General features: G+C 47.6%; 4 protein-coding genes across 12 annotated transcripts in view; 1 reads left to right on the top strand and 3 right to left on the bottom strand.

The window, feature by feature from the left end:
* Positions 1–78: 78 nt before the first annotated feature.
* On the bottom strand, positions 79–1,207 carry LOC117580644 (diphthine methyltransferase). The gene has a single exon (XM_034267242.1). The coding sequence runs from the start codon at positions 1,174–1,176 to the stop codon at positions 97–99; it is 1,080 nt and encodes a 359-aa protein (XP_034123133.1). The 5' UTR covers positions 1,177–1,207; the 3' UTR covers positions 79–96.
* Positions 1,208–1,708: 501 nt separating this feature from the next.
* Positions 1,709–7,230, bottom strand: LOC117580729 (myb-like protein Q). Of its 7 annotated transcripts, XM_034267400.1 has the most exons (4): positions 5,616–7,230; positions 4,812–4,823; positions 4,209–4,457; positions 1,709–3,358 (listed from the first exon to the last, which is right to left on the bottom strand). In XM_034267400.1, exons 1-4 carry the CDS (start codon positions 5,850–5,852, stop codon positions 1,808–1,810), a joined length of 2,049 nt encoding a protein of 682 aa, XP_034123291.1. In that variant the 5' UTR covers positions 5,853–7,230; the 3' UTR covers positions 1,709–1,807. The 7 variants fall into 7 exon arrangements, with proteins under 7 accessions (XP_034123291.1, XP_034123288.1, XP_034123287.1 ...); XM_034267397.1 differs by lacking the exon at positions 4,812–4,823 and having other exon boundaries at positions 4,209–4,724; positions 4,950–7,230; XM_034267396.1 differs by having other exon boundaries at positions 4,209–5,585.
* Positions 7,231–8,767: 1,537 nt separating this feature from the next.
* Positions 8,768–11,552, bottom strand: LOC117581089 (neurogenic locus Notch protein). The gene has a single exon (XM_034267975.1). The coding sequence runs from the start codon at positions 11,144–11,146 to the stop codon at positions 10,154–10,156; it is 993 nt and encodes a 330-aa protein (XP_034123866.1). The 5' UTR covers positions 11,147–11,552; the 3' UTR covers positions 8,768–10,153.
* A 1,316-nt stretch (positions 11,553–12,868) lies between these two features.
* The window catches only part of LOC117581321 (serine/threonine-protein phosphatase 2B catalytic subunit 3), a 28,430-nt gene continuing 21,676 nt past the window's right edge, over positions 12,869–19,622 (top strand). The window contains exon 1 of one of the 3 annotated variants that reach the window (XM_034268427.1): positions 12,869–13,096. The gene's annotated coding sequence lies outside the window, so the exon portion shown is untranslated. The remainder of the gene's footprint in view (positions 13,097–19,622) is intronic. The other 2 variants (XM_034268428.1, XM_034268426.1) reach the window with 2 other exon arrangements.

Here is a 19,622-nt window from a genome sequence, read left to right as displayed (position 1 = left end):
GTTTATCGATACAAAATGCGCAACTCAGGTTCGCTAGAGATGAAACAAATAACGAATATATCGAAATATGAAACACAATTTACATTTATTTGTTGTTTAATCCGACTTAACACAGCCAAGATGAACGCTGCTCACGCACATTTTGTGATCATAGAAGGAACAGGTAGCCATGTGTGTTAGTCCATCATCCTCGCTTAAATTTGGATGCCAGTCGGCGCCATAACAAATGCTAGAATGTTCCTCGTAGGTGCCCAGCAGCGTTAATGCCGAATCCTTGAGGTCGAGTTGAACGACGCTAAAGTTGGTGTACATGCAGGCGGCCAGGATGACGTCCAGTCGCTTGGGATGCGGCTTGAGGCGCCAGATGCCGCCACCCAGATTCACTTCGGCCAGCGTGCGCTTCATGGCGCGCGTGTCGAAGAGACGCAGCTGCTCGTCATAGCTGCCCGTGAGCAGGTGGTGCTCGTGCTGCGGATGGCTGAGCAGACAGGTAACGCCCGCCTGGTGCGCCCTGTTCGTCCACACACGCTGCTCCGTGCGCAAATCTCGGGCGAGGAGAAGGCAATCGTCGCCACCGCTGTACACGAGCTGCGGCGTCCAGCGGTCAAAGGCACACGTCCAGGCCTCAAATTCATGCGCATTCCATGTGTCCACAACGGACAGCTCTCCCTGCTCGGTGTAGCGCAAATGGCTAATATTTCCTTTCGAATCGGAGACTACCAGCTGCACGGCATCTCCATCGCGTTGCCAGTCCAGGGCCAGGGCCAGTGGAGCCTCAGCCAGAGCCAGGCACGTGCGCTTTTGCAGCTGTTTTTCATCCGCCAGCAGCTCGTAGATTTCCACCTCGCCCAAGGCGTTAGCTGTGGCCAGCAGTGGGCCACTGTCGCTGCTCCATGCTGGCAGCCACTTCATGTCCAGTATGGCCGCCGTCTCAATGCACTGCAGCCGCTCCAGTTCTCCGCTGCCCGTCTCAAAGTGGTACAGGTAAACGCGTCCCTTGCGTGGTCGCTTCTTGGTGGTCTCATCGTCCTCTCCCTCCCCCTCCTCCAATTGAACCAGCTGGTAGGTTCCGCAGGCAAAGTACTCGGCATGCTGATCATCCTGGGCACACCACTCTACCGAATCGGCCGAGTATTCTGTATCCACGCTGTGCAATGTTTTGAACATGGCAAACATGTATTAGTGCTGGCAAACAGTTTGAATCGATTTCGATAGATTCTATCGATAGACTCCCCAACCCCCGATGCATTTCAAAAATAATGCATTTTCTTATTAAATTTATTTGTATGTTTTGCTAAGTTAAAAAATTAATAATTAATACATACAAACTACTTAGTGATCTGGTTACGCGCTACATAATCTGGATTATGATTAGTTGATCTCTCTTCACATTTAGCTGTGCACCGTTCTCGGTGCAGGCAGTTCTTGTGCGGATTGCCACTGCTTCACAGTTACCATGTGCTTGAGAGAGAGTGAGGGTTAGGGGGAGGGGGATGGGGGGGTGTTGGGTTGGGTGGGTGAATGGTTATTTGTTGTGCATGCTTCAACTATAACCAAGTGGCTCCTCTGCATCCTCTTCTCAGTCCCTTCCACTTTTTACACACGGACAAACACACAAAATTGCACAATGACAAAAAACACATACAATAAAAAAAAAAACACTCTTATTGCTAGCTATAGACACTCCGTTTCCTCCACGAACTTCTCCAATGGATCCGCACCTCATTCACCCTCCTCGAACGCCACTGCAGCTGGATCGTTTGCTTTTCTAGCGATTCATGGCGCGACTGTGGCGCCTTCTCGACTCTCATTTGGTCTTCATTACGATGATCGGCTCGAGGATCTTCAGCATGTCGTTGTTCTCGGGTGCCCCGGTGCCGTTGCCACCACCGCCACCGGCACTGGATCCCCCACCGGAGCCAGAGCCTCCTCCTGTCACTCCTGCACCACCGCTGGTAGCGGCATAGTCCTTGACAGTCTGCAGCTTGCTGTAGCCCTGCTGGTGCTGGCCGAGTGTCACCAGGCGGTGCTGCTGGTTAAGCACGATGGCCTCATGGTGCGGATGCTGCTGTAGGTTGCCGGCAATCTGCTGGATCTCGTGCTGCTGCAGCTGAAGCGTCGCCAGCTCATCGTTGGAGTTATCTCCGTCCAGCTGGGAGTCCGACTTGACCACCGTCACGAAACTGTCGCCCGAGCCAACGCCGACGCCGTCATCCGTCTCGTACAGCTGCTCGGAGGTGTCCTCCTCCGTTTTGGCCCGAAACTCGGCGCTGGCGGAGCTGCTGCGCGGCGTGTGGCTGCGCATGCGTCGCATCCGAGCGTACTCGGCCTGCTTGGAGAGCCGCTCCTTGCGCTCATCGTTGTTTTCCGTTGCCCGGATCTGGGCGCGCTTCAATCGTGCCCGCTCGCTGAGCTTCTGCAGGCGAACGGCCCGCTGCTCGGGCGTCTCATTCGCCCGCACCGCCCGCTGATGGGCGGCCATCTTGTCCAGACGCAGGCGCTTCTCATCCTCCGTCTCGTACTTGTTGGGACCGCTACGCCGAGGCGTGCCCGGCGATCTGTTGTCCCCGTCAGCCGTGGAATGTACATGTATGTGGCCCTGCGATCCACCAAGATCCTGCTGCGTCGGCTGCGAGAGGGGCCGGCCGCGCCTCGGGGCGCTGCTCAGCTGTGGGACGGCGAGCATCTGGTTTAGCTCATGCTCCAGCAGTGTGTTCACCTTCAGCTGCTCCTCGCCGCCCGCGTGGCTCACCATCACGTTCTTTCGCGGCCTTCCACGGCCAACCGTCGGAACGATCTGATCCTGCGCCTGCTGCTGGGCCTGCTGCTGCTGCTGCTGCTGCTGATGTCCCAGGCTGGTGACGGTCAGCGTGGGATTGGTGGAGGTCGCCGTCAGTATGTTGTACTGGCCCGTGGATGTGGGACTGCTGCCGCCGCTGGCGCTGGCAAAGTGGACCGGGGTGAAGGGCGGCGGCACGGCGCTCGGCCCGATGCCCAGCTGGAAGCCATTGTGGTACATGGGATAGTAGGCGGTTGTGGTGGTCGTCCCACCGGCTCCGCCCGCTGACACAGCCCCCACCCCGGCCGCGCTTGCATTCGACGTCGTCACGGTGGTGCTGGCTGTGTTCGTGTTGCTGTTGCTGGGGAAGGTGGCCAGGTAGGGGAACTGGTTGTACAATGGCGTTGCCTGTCCCGCCGCCGACTTGAGGACCTTCTGCTGATCGCCCCCGCCGGTGGTCATGATTACCTTGGCCTCGTTCTGTCCCAGACTAACAGACCCGCTGTTCTCGCTGGTCCCGCTCGCACCTGTAGAGGATACCGTTACCGTTCCAGCTGCTCCATTGTTGCCATTGGTCGACTGCAAATTGTAGCGGTGAATAGAGCCAAAGCGGGAGTGAGGGAGAGAAAGAGATAGAAAGTGAGGTTAGATCAGCTACTGCCTTGATCACTGCTTGCTAAACTTGAATGAAAGAATGAATTAGAGAGAGAGATAGCGAGAGAGATGGGAATTTGGTTATGAAGCTGTGCACACACACACACGAGACCGCCCGGCGAGCAGCAGCAACAACAACAACTTTTAAAAAAGCAACGAACCTGCACCTGTTTTCGTTTTAATAAATCGAATTAAAAGACACTTTTGTTTGTTTAGATTTGGTTCTTGTTGGTAAAAGTTTCTTGATTGATTGTTTCCATTTTCATTACATCTCTTCTTCTACATTATCTACACTCTAAATTGATAATTAATTAATTTTAGACTTGTTCCTACAACCCTCACCCCGGTTCCCACTCCCAAACGGTCAGAGTTTATGTTTGCATGTGTGCGTGTAAAAGCGAACAAAATTTGATCAGAACAAGTAACCAATAACAAAAATTACAAAACATTAAAAAAAAACAAGCGTGTAAAATTTGGCTGTGGTCGAAATGGGGTCGCCCATTTCCGTCAAGGAACAACAAGGAAAAGGGAAAACAACAAAAGAAGAGGCAGCTCTGAACGTCACCTGTCTGTCAGTCTGTCTGTCTGTGTATGTGTGTGTCTATGTGGAGACGGAGCTTTCGAACTCGAATTTAATTTCGATCTTTGACTTGTTGCTTGTGCGCTGCGCTGCGCTGCGCTGCATTGGCGTGTGTGTGTGGGGGCGGCTGCTGCTATCGATCTACCCGATCTCTGTCTCTGCCTCGTGTCTCTGCTATGGCTGCTGCATACGCACCTGAAGTTCCTGCTTCTTGGCGTACTTGTGCGGATACAGTTCCAGGGGGCCGGAAGCAATGCTGAAGTGCGGCACATGCGCCTGCAGCAGCTTGGGTCCCTTGCCCGGATCCTCGCCGTAGATCTGCTGCACAAATATGCTGCCCTGATCGCCGCCACTCTCCAGCAGTGTGGCCGTCACCTGCTGCTGCTGCTGGCCGGCAATGGCGTACCGCTGCTGAACCTGCTGCTGCTGCTGCTGAAGTTGTTGCTGCTGCGCCTGCTGCTGGAGCTGCTGCTGCTGCTGCTGTTGGGGCGTCTGCGGCTCCTGCTTCAGTTGCATGGGCGGACGGGCGAGGCCGTGGGTAATGAACATGCCCTGGCCGTTGAACGCCTCATAGGTGATGGACGAGATCTGCTGCAGATCCTCGCCGACAGCATGGGGTGTGCTGGCACTGCTTCCGGGTCCTCCTCCTGCGCCACTTCCCGGTGCTGGTGTGCTCGATGCCTGAGGTGCGGACACCGTCGTAACGTTTGCCTGGTTTAAATTAATATTATGTTCATTATTACAATTGGCTGCCGCCGCTGCGGCTGCGGCTGCTGCTGCTGCTGCAACAGCCAACACCTGCTGTTGCTGCTGTTGTTGTTGCTGCTGCTGCTGGGCGGTCGTCGTTGCCGTTGACGATGAGGAGGACGTCGTCGTAACCACCACCGACGACACGGCACCGTGCACATGCTTCAATATCTTTTTCTTTTCTCTGACCTTTTTGGCGTAGTCGTTCAGCTTTCTCAGTCTTTCCTTGCGCTCCTCCGGTGACTCGTTGGCGATCCGCTGGCGCGCCCTTGCCGCCATCTCGGCCAGCCGCAGCTTCCGCTGGTCGGACGATTCACTCGCCCGATACATGCGCATCCGCTCGGCCAGCTTGGACAGTCGCTTCGATCGTTGATCGGGCGATTCCATGGCCCGGCGCAGCCTCTGCCGCGCCGCATTCCTTACCAAACGCATCGCCCGCTCGATATCCGACTCGTTCTGGCGCCTCTGCCGGTTCGCCTCCGCATTGCGCAGCAGCCGCTTCCGGTACTCGTCTTCGCTCTCACGCTGGCGTCGCTCGCGCATCCTCTCAGCATTTCTGGCCAGGCGGCGCTGGCGGGCCTCGGGGCTCTCGTTCCAGCGCTGCTGATGCGTCGACGTCCCAGTGACTGAGGCAGAGCTGGCGCTCACGCTCGATGTGGGCCCCAACGGTGTTGGCGGCGGCTGCTGTTTCAATGAAAGTGGCTGCTGGTGTGTGTAGGCGGCGGGTAAACTGAGCTGCAGCTGCTGGTGCTGGAACTGCAGCTGATCCTGCTGCTGCTGTAGATGATGCTGCTGCTGCTGTTGTTGTTGGAACTGCTGCTGCTGCTGCTGATGATGGTGCTGCTGCTGCTGCACTTGCTGCTGCTGCTGAAGCTGTTGCTGATGATGGGTGGAGAGGGGTACCAACAGCGCTGAGGGATGCTCGATGAGTAGACGTGCATTGGGTCCATTGATAGCCAGCACATGGGTGGCGTACTGCTGCTGCTGCTGCTGCTGGGTATGCTGCTGCTGCTGCTGCTGCTGCTGCTGCTGCTGCTGTTGGTGATGGTCAAGTGTGGGCTCTATTTTTATCCCATTGGGATCTGGTTCCATTATTGGTCAAAGCCGGAACAACAATCGAAATTGTCGTCTCCCTGGTCAACAGTGCTTCTGATGGTGCGGAACCTGGCAAATGTATTTGGACTTGGACTTCGATTTTGATTTCGGTTTCTGTTTGATCTTCTCGCGACTGCTCCTGTGATGCCTCATCTAACGGCCGTAACTTGGGTGAGTGGCACTCTCTCTCTCTCTCTGTCTCGCTCACACACTCTGACTATCTATCTATATCTTTTGTGCTCTACTTCTTCCTCTGTGTTTGTTTTGTTTGCTGATTTCCGATTTTTGTCGTTATATAAAGAAATATGTGTGCGTCCGCTCTCTTTCTCTCTCGGTTTCCTACTCATCGCTCTGCCAGCCAGTTGTTGATTTCTCTTTCCGCTTATTCCACCTCTTTTGCGCATTTGTCTCGTTCGTCCGCTTGACAATCAATTCGCAATACCTTTCGAAGCAATGATCGTCCTCCTCCTTCTCTTTCTTCTTCTTCTTCCTCTTCCTCTTCACTTCCAATAAGATCTATCGTTGTAGCACATGCAAATATGACGAGAATACAAAATATATCATTCATGTGGGGGTATACAGTATTTTTTGGGGGGGTCGGCAGACGGGTTTGCGTCTGCGCTAACTTGATTGCGCACCTTTTGCACCGCAGCGTCGACTTCCGATTTTGCGTAATTGCCTAAGCGAGCGCGCCTTTTTGTGCGATAAATGGTTATATTTTCGCTCTTTTCGCTTTTTCTCTTTGCGCTTCTTTCTTTCCCAGTACTAGTTGGTGCGTGCCGCGGATGCTTCTTCTTCAGTTGTGAGTGACAATTGGCGCCGCCGCCGCTGACTGCCAGTGACTTCCAATCCAAGTGGAGGGGCTTCCAGTACTTCCAATCGATTTTTCACATGATTATGTGTATATGTACAGCCGCACACACACACACGCATGCACTCTCCCATGCACACATACACCATCAACTGGCGTCTGTACTTGTGTGTGCGTGTGTGTGTGTATTTTTTCCTGCCTATTTTGCATGTGTTTTTCGAACACAAAAATGTATTCTGCAAGTTTCCACTGATTTAGGTATTGCGTTCGCAAAAAAACAACAACTCAAGTGTTCCGTTCTGCTCTTCCCTAGCCGATAACTGATGATTCGGGCCCTGTCGGCATTTCAGCTATAAAAATGGCACATCTGCTAGGGCTTTCGGGCGCTCAGAACTCCCGATTGCTGCCTTTATTCAGGGACCTCCCTCGTTTTCACGATTCGTGTTGCCACGGATAACAATTTTCTCCACTTTTTTTTATATTTTTGTATCTTTTAAGAACAACACGACGAAAAACGCGCAAAATTTCCGGCTAAAACGCGTCGCTGCGTCAACACCAGTGTGACCGCGGAACTATCGATAAGATATACCGACATACCCTCGGAATTATACCGAAAAAGACCCTTTCATTGTCAAAATATATTGTAAATATACCGTAAATCTTAAATAATTTTACTCGACTTTGATCTTCTGTTTAATATTACCAGCTAGTTAGGACTCTCAGCTTAAAAACTGTACTTTTACTCGAATCATCATTTAATTCTCCACAAGATTGACTGTTTTTGATGTCTTGTGTTTATTGGATTGATTGCAAAATAAGGTTAAAACTAAAAAAGTTAAACACAAACATAGCATTAAAATATATGTGGGTGGGAATGGAATGTTACGTCATTTGACAATTTGTTGCTGGCCAACCGTATATGGTTGTGTGCATGTGTACCCTGTTTGCTATAATTAATATTTAAATTTCATTTTAAAAGCTGCTTTTAAACATTAACAATGACCTTGTCTTACGTTTTAAACTATGTTTTCTATGTCCTACACACCGATCTAGATACATTATCGGTATCAATAATCATAAAAATTTCGTTCAGATGGCTTATCAACACAGAATGATTTGTTTTTCCATTGATTGGAGGCAGATATTTCCAAAATTTCCTCAATTCGAGGATATCCATCCCTCCAAGGGTACTAAATGTTGCTTATTCGGTGACAAATGTTGAGAAACAGTGCTGCTGGCTCATACAAATAAAGTTTCCAACGGTAAAGTGCGTAAGGGGGAATGGAACGTCAACGTAAGTGAAAAACATGCGTATGGGAGCTTCGATACCCTAGAATATACTTAAACAAAATGGAATTTAAGGGACGGATGAAAATCATTAAATATACCATTTATACCGATATACCGTAAATGGTCAGACAAAACAACACATATTAAAAAATGACCGCAATTGGAAAGGGATGCGTGTGTTTGCATGGGTATGTACATGAAAGTCGAGATTCCGAGATCTGGCAATGCCATTGCATTCCAGTCAACAAATTCTAGTCAAAAATCGGAAGATGTCCGTGCATCGATAGATTGGCGCGCAATCGCTTACCGATTAACCAATGTGGCGCAATCATAAGATTCTTTTGTTTTTTAATTTTTAACTTCCTATTTCATTATAAACTAAATGATTGATAATTGCAAAACGCTACATTTAAAAATTGTGAATGCAATTTTATTCAAGAATATTCGTTTTGTTTTCTCGTATATCTTCTTTTTGTTGTTGTTTATTTTTTCTGTTTTGTTTTGCTTTGTGATTTTGTGTTTTGTTGTTCTCTTGAGTGTTTTTTGCCCATTGCAATGCTCAAAAAAAACGTATTTAATCCTAAGTTTACAATAAAACAATTGCTAAAAATATTAAGACACACAGAAAACAAGGAAAACCAATTTGAAATTTCGACTAGAACTTAATTGTTACCTTTATTAATAATAATATAATAATGTTAATATATCATTGTTTTTTTTTTTTTTTGTTTCTTGTTTGTAATTTCCTCTTCAGTTTAAAGGAAACTTACATTATTTTTTGTAATTGTTTTGAGTGAATTTGGGCTTTTTGGGGTGTGTGGAAGTGGGTGTGTGTGTTTGGGGATGTGGAAGGATTGCGTGCTATAACAAAAATTGCGTTATACATAATGCCTGGCAACGGATCATTTTTACATCTATGCGGGTGTGTGTGTGTGTGTGTATCCATCCATCCACATGTGTATGTATGCCCCAGTCAAGTGTGTATGCATATGCCGCCCTTATGTGCCCGTCAATGTCCGTTTTCGGTTACATGGTTACATGGTTACACACACACACACGTGCGCTACCACCACACCACACATGTGGGGGTTGGTTGGTTGGTTGTTCTCAAGCGCCAGGGTGACTCACGCCATGCCACGATGGGGACTCCACTGGAGGGTAATTCTTACACAGGTGAAAATCAATGGGCACGTTTGTGTATTGCTTTACCTTATTGCAGCTCGATCGGATCAGTCTGAATAACGAATAACATTGCTACCCCCTGATAACCCTCCCCACCCCACCCTTCTACCACTAATATGGCGGTGACACTTGTTGCCTCCTGCCCACCTGCCTCTTGAGTCCCGATTGCCATTCTCAAATGTTTTCTTTTTTTTTATGTACAGTTGCAGTGAGACGCCCTAATGCTTATGTTGTCATTGTAGGGTTGAAGCTCCTGGCTTTCTCGTGCGTGCATTCGTGTGTGTGTGTGTGTGAGCTTACACATGTGAGCTTTTGAGTGATGTGAACATACAGTTATGTATGTATGCATGGGTATGTGCGTGTGTGTATGCATAGCCTATGTATGCATTTATATATATATGTGTATGTATTTATATACCGTACGAATATAATGCATGCACTATAAAAATACTTTACTTTACTTTTTTGTTTACTTTACTTCATCATCATGTTAAATGTTAACTTAAAAAAAAAATTGCCGGCCCCTAATATCTATGTATGTAAATGTGCCACCTTCGTATTCCGTTGCTCCTCCTTCACCTTCTCCTTCGACTTGACTCGTGTTTTCTCACTTTTCTCAACTGCTTTCTGGTCTCTGCCTTGTTTTTGCCCTCGCTCTACATACATATGTATACAATATATATATATATATATATTTATAATTTATAGATGTCTAAAACGACGCCGTTGATCCTCGCTCTCTACAGCACTGTCTACACTCAATCGCTCTCTCCTGCATCTCTTCATCTCTTCTTCCCACTGCTTATCTTTCTCTCTGTGTTTTTGTTTATGTCTGGAGCCAGCTCCAAAGGTTTGCCGTGCACTGCTTGCACCGCTTTTACACTGCTTGCTTTTTACACTGCTCTTGCTGCACTGCCTTTCCCAGCTGATCCTCTCCAGACCTTTCTGTCTGCTGTCTGCACACGTATGTATGTGTATGTGTTTCTGTGTGTGTGTGTCTGTGTGTTTTGTGGTGTTAGTAGCCCTTTAGCCGATCCGCTAGCGGCGGCTTTATGACCTTGGGCGCACTGGCCCTCGCCACCCGCATCCGCTCCGCCGCCTTGGCCAGCCGCTTTTTCCGCTCGTCCGACGTCTCGCTGGCCCGTCGCAGACGCTGCCTGGCGGCGTTCTTCATCAGTCTTAGGGTTCTTTGTACTTCGTTTTCGTTCTGGCGACGGACGCGATTCGCCTCGGCATTCTTGGCCAACCGGAGGCGGTACTCCGCCTCCGACTCCTTGGATCGCTTGTCCCGCATCCGAGCCGCGTTCCGCTCCAGACGCCGCTCACGGGCCTCAATCGATTCGTTGCTGCGCCGACGGGCCGCCTTTTGGGCGCGCGACGATTGCGACTGGTGGCCACCGCCAACGCCGAGACCGATTCCAAGGATCCCACCAGCACCACCACCGCCACCACCTGGGCCGCCGACAACGACAACTCCCGTGGATAGATGATGGTGCAGGGGATGCGCCGCTTGCTGATGCTGCCCGCCAACGTTCTGTTCGGACTGCGAGTGCTGCTGCTGCTGCTGCTGTTGCTGCTGCTGCTGTTGCTGGTGGGGATTGCCCGCCTGCTGCTGCTGCTGGAAGGTGTTCTCCAAATTCAGGACAGCCGCAACGTTGGCAACGCTGTTGGCCGCCGAAACTGAACCGGATCCCGCTCCTGCTCCCGGGGTTGTGCCTGCACCGCTCCCACTGCTCCCGCCGGCTGTGGCAGCGACGGACACGGAAACGGAGGTGGTGGCAGAGGCTGCGGCTGCTGCGGCAGCTGCGGTTGTGCTGTAATTGTTGTACTCTATAAGGCCCCGGTTCGAGGGGTAGAGATGGTGCATGGGACTCTCATAGCTGAGGTACTCCGGCTTGATGAAGAAGGGATCACGAGCGGTGAGCGGGGCCGTCGGCGAGCTGAGGAAGTACAAACGGCTATGGTGGTCTGTGGTTATGCTCCCTCCGCCTCCCACACCCGCGGACATCGAGGGATTGTGCGCTGGGCCGCGACTCTTCCGTTGCGTCGTTGGGGATTCGTTCTGTTCGGTTCGATGTGATGAGGATTCCCTGGATTGGATAGCGATGACAACGATGGCGCTCTTCTCTCTGCTCTCTGTTCCCCGGTCACGCTCCCGGCTATCAGCACCCAGCTGCCAGCTGCTGAGATTTATTTAGTTTCTTCGGTTTTTTTTTTAAATTTTCTTTTGCGATTTTGTTATGCCGATTCGTTGGCCGCGTTTTGGGAAAGCACAATTAACTGGCTAAAAAAATGTGGCGAGTAAACAACAAAAGCGACATAACTAATCAATATGGAAAAAAACTTCCAAATTCTGGTTGGAAGCGCACCTTCCACGACACTTTCGGCTCTGGCCTGCGCGCTGTACACACACACACACACATTAACACTTGAACACACAAACACCACCACGCATGCACCGTATTCGTGTGGAAGTTTTGTTGGCGCTCGCTTCCAGTGGAGCCAGGGTGGAGAGCTTTCCACTGGCCAAAATATCGTTACAGCTGTCCCCAAAAGCTGAACAGGGCTGCAATACGTTGTGTGGCAACGCTGGCACTGGGCGCGCACCAATCGCTCGTTTCTATTGAATTTAAAAATCCTGTTATTGTTATTACGTTACCAAGTGGCAGAAAGCAATGCAAAGAAAATATGGTTTATTTTCATGCAAATTATGATTGAATCATTGTTACCATATCATTATCATTTAATTAAATTCGTATTCACTCAAGCAGGTTCCGCAAAACCAGAAAAAACATAAATTTTTGTTAATTTATACATATTTACGATGGAAAAATTAAATTTTTTTTCGTATTGCTTTAAATTTTTGCCGCCAAGTAACAGACGATCAAATGACGCAACATCTCATCCCACTTACATTACATTACATTACGCTTTTACACATTATGTATTTGATATGTAGCAAGTGTGTAGTTATACATCTGTGGTATTTTCGTCTTTGTACCTGAAACGCAAAAATGAGTCCAGTGACTACCCTACCTTGCTGAGAAGCATTTTATGGAATTCGTTTTTTGGAGCTTTTTTTTTATATTTATTAGGAACAGTTTTTTAATTAAAAATCCATCTCAACGATGTTTGCTATTTAAAGTTTCCTTGCAGATAGAAAACAGAATCGGGATTGAGATACACTTTAAAATTTTTAAACTTTTATTTTTAAATTTGAAATTTAACCTTCAGTCATAATCTGACATTATATTGAAAAGGCGCATCGGGGACTACAAGTTTTAATTTATCTCGAATTTAATTGAAAATTGAAAAACGCTTAATCAAGTGGGAAAATAGCCAAATTGGCAATTCTGCTTACGGTATACCTCATAAATCCGCGGTCACACTGCCAGGTCTTGCTCGTATTTGAAGCGCAAAGAGGAGAGGTAAACAGAGAAATTGCTGACCTAATCCTCTCTTTGAAGGCAAGTCAAGCAGGTAAAAAGGAGGAGCTTCTTTTAAGGACCCCACCTGGAGAAAGCTTTCTCTCAAAATGCATTCATGGAGGATTAAAATCGGCGGGTGTAGTTCACCTTGCAGCCCTGGAATTTCTTGTGACGTTTTACGTGTGGTTGACACCTTACATTTTGCCACAAAGTTCGCAGATTGGAAAGCTCTCGGGTGATTTTCAAAGCTCGCTAGTATAAATTTTTTGACGTTGAACGAACTGTGTCGGTGTTGGTGTGTGGTCGAGAGAGAAAAAAGGTCGTGCGCTTAATTTAATAGTTAATACAACAGCTAGGCGCTGCGCGTTTGTTTACGGCTGTCTGTTCTCCATATCGTGCGTGCGACTCTGCGTGAGCGGCATCAGCATTTGTGTGCATTATCTCTGCAACAGCGCTCTGTTTCTGCATTATCTGCAGACCGTTTGAGTGAAACCGAAAGTAGAATATTGAGATATACCAAGAATTAAGAGGTAAATTTGCCAAGCCGCTTGGATTCACTGTTTTTTTTTGTCGTGTTATACTGTTTTTTCCCAAAAATAAATTGTGCAATACGCACACACACTCAGAAAGGGGGGAGAGTGGCTTGTTGAAGGTGTCACTCAAAAGGAGAGAAGTGGAGCAAAGTAAAGAAAAGCCGGAGCGCGGAGTGGAGTAGCTTAACAAAAAAAGTCGGAAAACAAACACGAGTTGGAATCTCACACAAACACACATGTGTATGTGTATATAAGAATAAATATGCATACATACTGTTGTGGCATGTAAATAAGAACGACCTACCTAGGCCTCCAATTCACGCTGCAAGTGTATGGAAATGTACATAGTTTTTTTTCGTTATTGTTCATCAAAGAAAATGTTCCAATTTGAATAGTTCGGACAGAGATTAATGGTTTTCTGGTTCCGCGAGTGCAACGCAACGGTAAAAAAGAACATTATAAATACATACATGACATGTACATGTACATAGCGTGTTCGATTGCGAGTGTGTGGGTGAGTGTGTGTGCATACCTGCGTGTGTACATTCCGCTATGTACATTTTTTCATACTTATTAGTCATTTTCGGACCTCTCCTCCCCTCCCACCATCTTGATATTTTTTTGTATGTGTTCCCCAAAACAATGCGAAAATCAAGTGCTAAAAAGGCGGCTGCTGCCAAAAAGGAAAATAAGAGAATTCAACAAGAAGAAAACTTGCAAGTGTGTGTCGCTTGTGTGTGTAGACAAGAGATTTTCACTGAGAGAGAGCCGTACGTAAATTACGGTATATGTGTGTGTGTGTGTGTGTGTGCCAGCGGCAGGCAGGACACCCAAAAAGCAAAAGCAACAAAAAATGTTCATGCTTTGGAGTGTGTGAGAGAGCGCGGGGCAGTAGATTCGGGAAAAGCATATAACGGTTCCTTTTTTTGTATTTCTGCTGCTGCCGCCAACGCCAGCGCTGCGCAGTCGCTGCCAGCGTCGCACCGTGTTCCTCGGAGAGTTTTTGAAAATTGTTTTTGTCACATTTATGCTCTCCCTCTCTTTATCTCTCTCTGTATCTTTGTCCTTCGGAGGCGGAGGCTGCTTGACGACTCCGTGCCAAAACTCCAGGGGTATCTCCCCTCAAGGTTTCCCACGAGATTCATTCCAAGGTCCACACAAACACACACACCAATACATACATGCATCGCACTCTCATTCGGAAATAGCATTGCAGGCGTTGCTCTATTCGAATTTTAATTCTTCAAATCAAATATCCAAACATAACGGGACAGTCATTGTCTGTCAGCTGAACCGGCTCCCACACACGCCCCCCACACTCACACCTATCCGTGGAAGCGTCAGTGAACCATCCATCCAAATGGAATTGCAGTAATTGCAGCCCATTCATTAATAATTGTGATACCGATTAAGCATTTGCATGCATTCCAAATTCCCACCTCCACCTCCACCTGCGCCTGCAGCACCCCCTTCGAACCTTCTAATTGGATGCACTGCTGCCATGCATATTTTAAATGATAATGTCCAGTGCAAGTGTGAGTGAGAGTACGACTGTATTTAGAGAACTTTGCGCTCTGTGACTCCCTCTCTTCTTCTCATTTCCATTCCACTCAATAAGATCAGCATCACACAAATCTCTCAATTAAATTAACCGTACTCATATGTTCGTGTGTGTGTGTGTAATTGAGTGATAATCTGCACAAGGTAGGCATGCAGTTTAACAGTTGAATGCATTCGAACTGTGTCTCTAATTGAGTGTATCGGAGTTGTTGGGGTGGCAAGGGGGTAAGTGACAGGCATTAACAGGTGGAGCATGTGTGCATATTTTGTTCAATTAGCCATTTGCGTTCATTTGAGAATTACAGGTAGCACCAACCGCAAAGAAGCTGCGTCGAGTCGAATGAGTCAAAAAGAGGGGTGCGGAGGAGGGAAATTTTAACAGAGAGAACGCGTGCAAGGCAAAGAGAAAAAATCAAATTATTCGCAACACAGCAATGAGCACTAAAAGTAAGGAAAATGTTAAACAAAATAATTGGCGGAATGGAATCAAGCACAACACACATACGCAGCCGTAAAAGAGATTTACACAAATTGCGCTAATAATAGAGCCAAAGCAACAACAAATGTACAGAGACCAAAAAAAAAAATAAAAAATAAACAAAATAAAGGCAGAATTTTTTTTTTTTACCAGTAAGACTCGAATCTCATCCCACTCGCTCCCACACACACACAAAAAGCTTAAGAAATACCTAAATTTGTGTTGGCTGCAATTGTTGCCCCTGGTCTATGTACAGTTATAAACATATGCATACATACATATGTATGTAGATATATATGAAGTAAATACATCTGTACGTACATAGGTTTCTGTGTGTGTATGTAAAAACAGTTTCGGGTCAATTGACTTTTAGTGTAGTGCACGCACACACACAGACACACACCCACAGAGAGCGAGATATGTATGTATGCGCAGGCCAAAAGGAAAAAGCTCGCAAAAAGAAGCAGCAGCGTACGCGCATAGAAACACCGCACGCAACAAATCGCCTGAGCCCCCACCCACCCGAATACCCAACCATCGCCCGTAAAGCCTAAGCTCAACAACACACACAGACACACATGTACGAATGTATGCACGAATGTGTATGTATGTATGTTGCGTACATAACGCACACACAGGAAAAGGAGAAAGCATGCTCTTGGCTCCCACTGCTGCTGATGTTGCTGTTGCTGTTGCTCTGCCTCAGCCTTTGCTTCCTTTCAAAACCCATGCCTCTCCCACTCTGGCTTGCCGCCTCGTCACCGCACCGTGGTTCCAATAAGCTCAAAACAATCTCGAGCCTTGATTCTCTACACGCTCTCTCGCTCTCTCTCTCTCTCTCTCTCTCTCTCTCTCTCTCTCTCTCTCTCTCTCCCTGTCGTGCTGTCTCTCCATTTGCAATTAGCGAGAGAAGTTTTTTGGGAAAAGTTGTACCTCCCCTCAAAGTCCCTACGCCACTGCCTCGTTCAATATGAGAAGGGAATAACTGTGAAATTTGTAAATATTCAACGGGAACGGAGCGGCCCATGCCTGCAACTTGCTCATTAGGGAAAGCTCTCCCCCGTTTGGGTTTTCAGCGAGCAAAGCTCACTGTGAGTTTAATTTGTATTAACTCAAAATGCGGCCGGCCGCCACCTGATTCCGTTCCCGTTTGTCAATGACATCAGCATCTTTTTGTGCCTGCCTCCCCCACACTGTGTGCGAATGTGGTGCGGCGGCATGGGTATGTGATGTGGTTGTGACATGACTGTGATGTGCCCCTGTCCTTCCTATTGTAGCTTACGTATTCCTTTTCCTTCTCCTTCTCCTGGTGTTGCTACTGCTGCTGCTGCTGCTGCTGCTGCTGCTGCAGTTGACGTTTTCGTCCAGAGATAAAACGTGGGTGATGGCGATGATGATGATGGAGAAAAAGGAAGAGGAGTAAAAGTAGGAGCAAAAAAGTAAAACAAAAATAAACTTACATAAAAGGAAATAAAACGCGCTCGACTGCTTGTTCTGACTGTGTTTTTGGGTGCCTGTTTCTGGCATTGACAGTCAAGCCAAACACCCGTCCCCTCCTGCCACACCGTACTCAGCATAGGGCTATCTGTGTGTGCGTATTAGGTTTTTCAAAAGGATTCTAAACTCGTACACTCGTGTGCAAATATTCCTGTAATAGATCTTAGATATTTGTTTTTGTTAATAATATTTACCAACATGCAGAGAGAGAGAGAGATAATGGAGATTGCTGCGACTTTTACGATTGGATCTATTTTCCACTTGTGGCACACCACAACATTCAGATATTGAGAACGAGAGCTGGGTATCCCCATAGTCTGAATATCGACTATGGCACACTTCCTTCCTGTATTTCCCCTTCTTTCCTTTCATTCTGATGGAGGTACGTTGTTTCTGTTGCTGTTGCTGTTGCTCTTGTGTCAGCAACAGGACACACGACGTGCGAGACGAGGCAAGGCACACGCAAACTACTGAAACGTCGACAACATCGACAGTGTTGTCTTGTCGTCGTAATGACCGAATAACGGGTCCTGATGCCTGTTCTGTTCTGTGCGTAGGGGTCGCTGCTTGTGTGTGTGCGCCTTGTGCGTGTTCCCTCGTCAGCGGTCAGGGTTGACTCGAATCAGACCGAGAAGATACAGGGGAACCAGGATTGAACAAGACCGGGTAAATCCGCCTTCAGAGCTCCCAGCTTCATGCGAACCCAGCAACACAAAGTTAAGTGCGCCACTGAGGGGACCCTTGGTGCCTGGGTGGCCTGGTGCCTGGAGCCTGGAGCCGTTGTCATTGCCGTAGCCATAGCCGGAGCCCGAGCCCGAGCCAGAAAATCTTACTTGGTTTTTGGTCTTATTGGAGTTTTCGCTCGAGAAGCGTTGAATGTGGTTGTGTGTGTTTGTGTGTGTGCCCTGGAATCGATAAAGCATACTTATTTGGATTTTTGATGCAACATGCTTTAAAATATGTGTGTACACACACACACACACACACACACACACACACACAGGAGAGGTGAGATGGATACGATGGAGAAGCGTATCCCTAGCGCTTTGTGTGTCATATTTTAGCGTTACATGCTCAGCCGCACATAACCTCAACCGCGTTATGGCCTGCGCCTGCACGAAAAGCTCCATTCCCCCCTCGCACGCTCACTGTTCGTTCTTCTTCACTGATACCTCTTCCACATCCTTGTCTCCCTCTCTCCCTCTCTCTCTCTCTCTCTCTCTCTCTCTGTGTATGTTCGAGTTAGACCAAACTCGAGATTAGCTTCCGGAGGGGATATAAATCATCTCTCGGTTCGTTGCTCAAGTTATAAATATTAAATATTCAAAAGCGACTTTTCCCTCAATCCCCATCCAGGCTTCTGGCCTTCCCTGTACAAACACATACATACATATATCCCTTGTATTCCACCTTTCCTACTCTTCTGTTTCTTTTCTGTTGGTTGATGGTGCGCGCTTGCTTTTGTTTCGCCCTTTCGCTTTCAGCTTCGCGCTTTAAACAGCTGCTCCTGCCTCCGGGCTCCCATCTCTATCTAATCTCTCGTTGTCCCACTCGCTCGCCCACTGGCTTCCCTCTGGCTTGGTTGTTGTGCGTGTCTCTTTCTCTCGCTCTTTGACATACTCTTAAGCTTCGTTACAGTTACTTTACGCATACTGGCACACTGGCGGTCATAAAAAAAACCACAACGACGTGAATGAACAAATGAAATCTCGTTGGACGTTCTTTGGTTCGTGCTCCGCTCTGCTCTGCTTTGGTTTGGTTTGCTTTTCGGTTTTAAGCCCTGAAAAGGAGTTTTACTCGTAAAAAAGTGGTAAATTAATGTATGTACATATGTGTGTATGTACAGCTAGCTAATGAATTCTCGCGAATCACGTTTGCTGCAACCGATGACCAGGAAAAGGAGTAATTTTTTCCCAGAAAGCTGTTCCATGGCTGTTGCTATTCATTGCGTCCTCCAATGCGAGACATTTTTGATACACTTCTGAGAAATTGTTGAATATATTTTTGAGATTAGACTCCATTACGTGTTAAGGGAATTCATTGAGCTTAGTCCGGTGCTGTGTTGGGGTCATTTCATTTGGAATATGTTTTTGTGTGTGTGTTGCTTTGCATTTTCTTCCTTTCGTGCGAAAAATAAAAACTTCCCCCCATTGTTGCTTCTGTTTGTGTGTAAGTTTTTGCTTTTGTGCTACTTAACCTTTTGGTTATTGTTTTTTGTTTTTATTATATTTTGTTTTGGTTTGTTTTTTGTTGCTTTGCAGCCTTCAAAGTTGTTGGCAAAAGTATTTTATGCTTTAGGATGACGGAAAGTTTTGTGTGGGTGTGAGTGTGCGTGTGTGTGTGTGTGTGTTTTGGTTTTTGTTTTCTGGTCATGCCGCTTGATTTTGTGCACTCTCCTTTACGGTCTCCTCGCCTCTCCTGTCCTGTCCGCTCGTTGGCGACTATCGAGTGGCACAGCTACTTTTTCATTTACCAGCCCCCCATCGCCCATCCGCTTGCTTTGATTGTTTAAGTGCACTCAGCATGCAAACAATGCCGTTAGTAGCAACAAAAGCGGTAGCTTGGTGGGTTTTTATTTCGTTTTTCGTATTTCGTTTTCTTTTTCTGCTTTTTTTCCTAACTGCTTTGCATAAACTTCTCCAGAGCAGAGAGGACTGGCGGCCTGCTGGCCAACAAAAAAGAAACAAAATTATGTTGGCAAAGCTGTGTTGCAATTTTTATGACCGCCAGTGTGTAGGGACAATGGCATGGACTGGGGCAGGGCAGGACAGGCCAGGCAGCAACGCGTGTGCGTGGTGTGGAATGTATAGGGAGAATATTTCATGCTGGTAGATTTACTCCTCTAAAGTAGGGCGAAGAGGATGAGGATAAGGATGATGATCATGATCGTGATAATAATGATGATGCCTTGCCTTGGCCATTTATATGGCACACACAGCTTACTCTCCTGCCATGCTCCACTGTCGTTCTCTTTTTACATTCCGCCTT

This window comes from Drosophila guanche, unplaced genomic scaffold (genome assembly GCF_900245975.1).
Source record: "Drosophila guanche unplaced genomic scaffold, DGUA_6, whole genome shotgun sequence".
NCBI classification, from domain to species: domain Eukaryota; kingdom Metazoa; phylum Arthropoda; class Insecta; order Diptera; family Drosophilidae; genus Drosophila; species Drosophila guanche.
This window is presented reverse-complemented; position numbering and strand designations above follow the sequence as displayed.

Coding starts and splice junctions, on each gene's coding strand:
- LOC117580644 (XM_034267242.1), bottom strand. CDS start 1,176: ATGTTTGCCATGTTCAAAACATTGCACAGCGTGGATACAGAATACTCG.
- LOC117580729 (XM_034267393.1), bottom strand. CDS start 5,852: ATGGAACCAGATCCCAATGGGATAAAAATAGAGCCCACACTTGACCAT. Junction 3,359..4,208: donor CCAAGAAGCAGGAACTTCAG/GTGCGTATGCAG, acceptor TACAATTTGCAG/TCGACCAATGGCAACAATGG.
- LOC117581089 (XM_034267975.1), bottom strand. CDS start 11,146: ATGTCCGCGGGTGTGGGAGGCGGAGGGAGCATAACCACAGACCACCAT.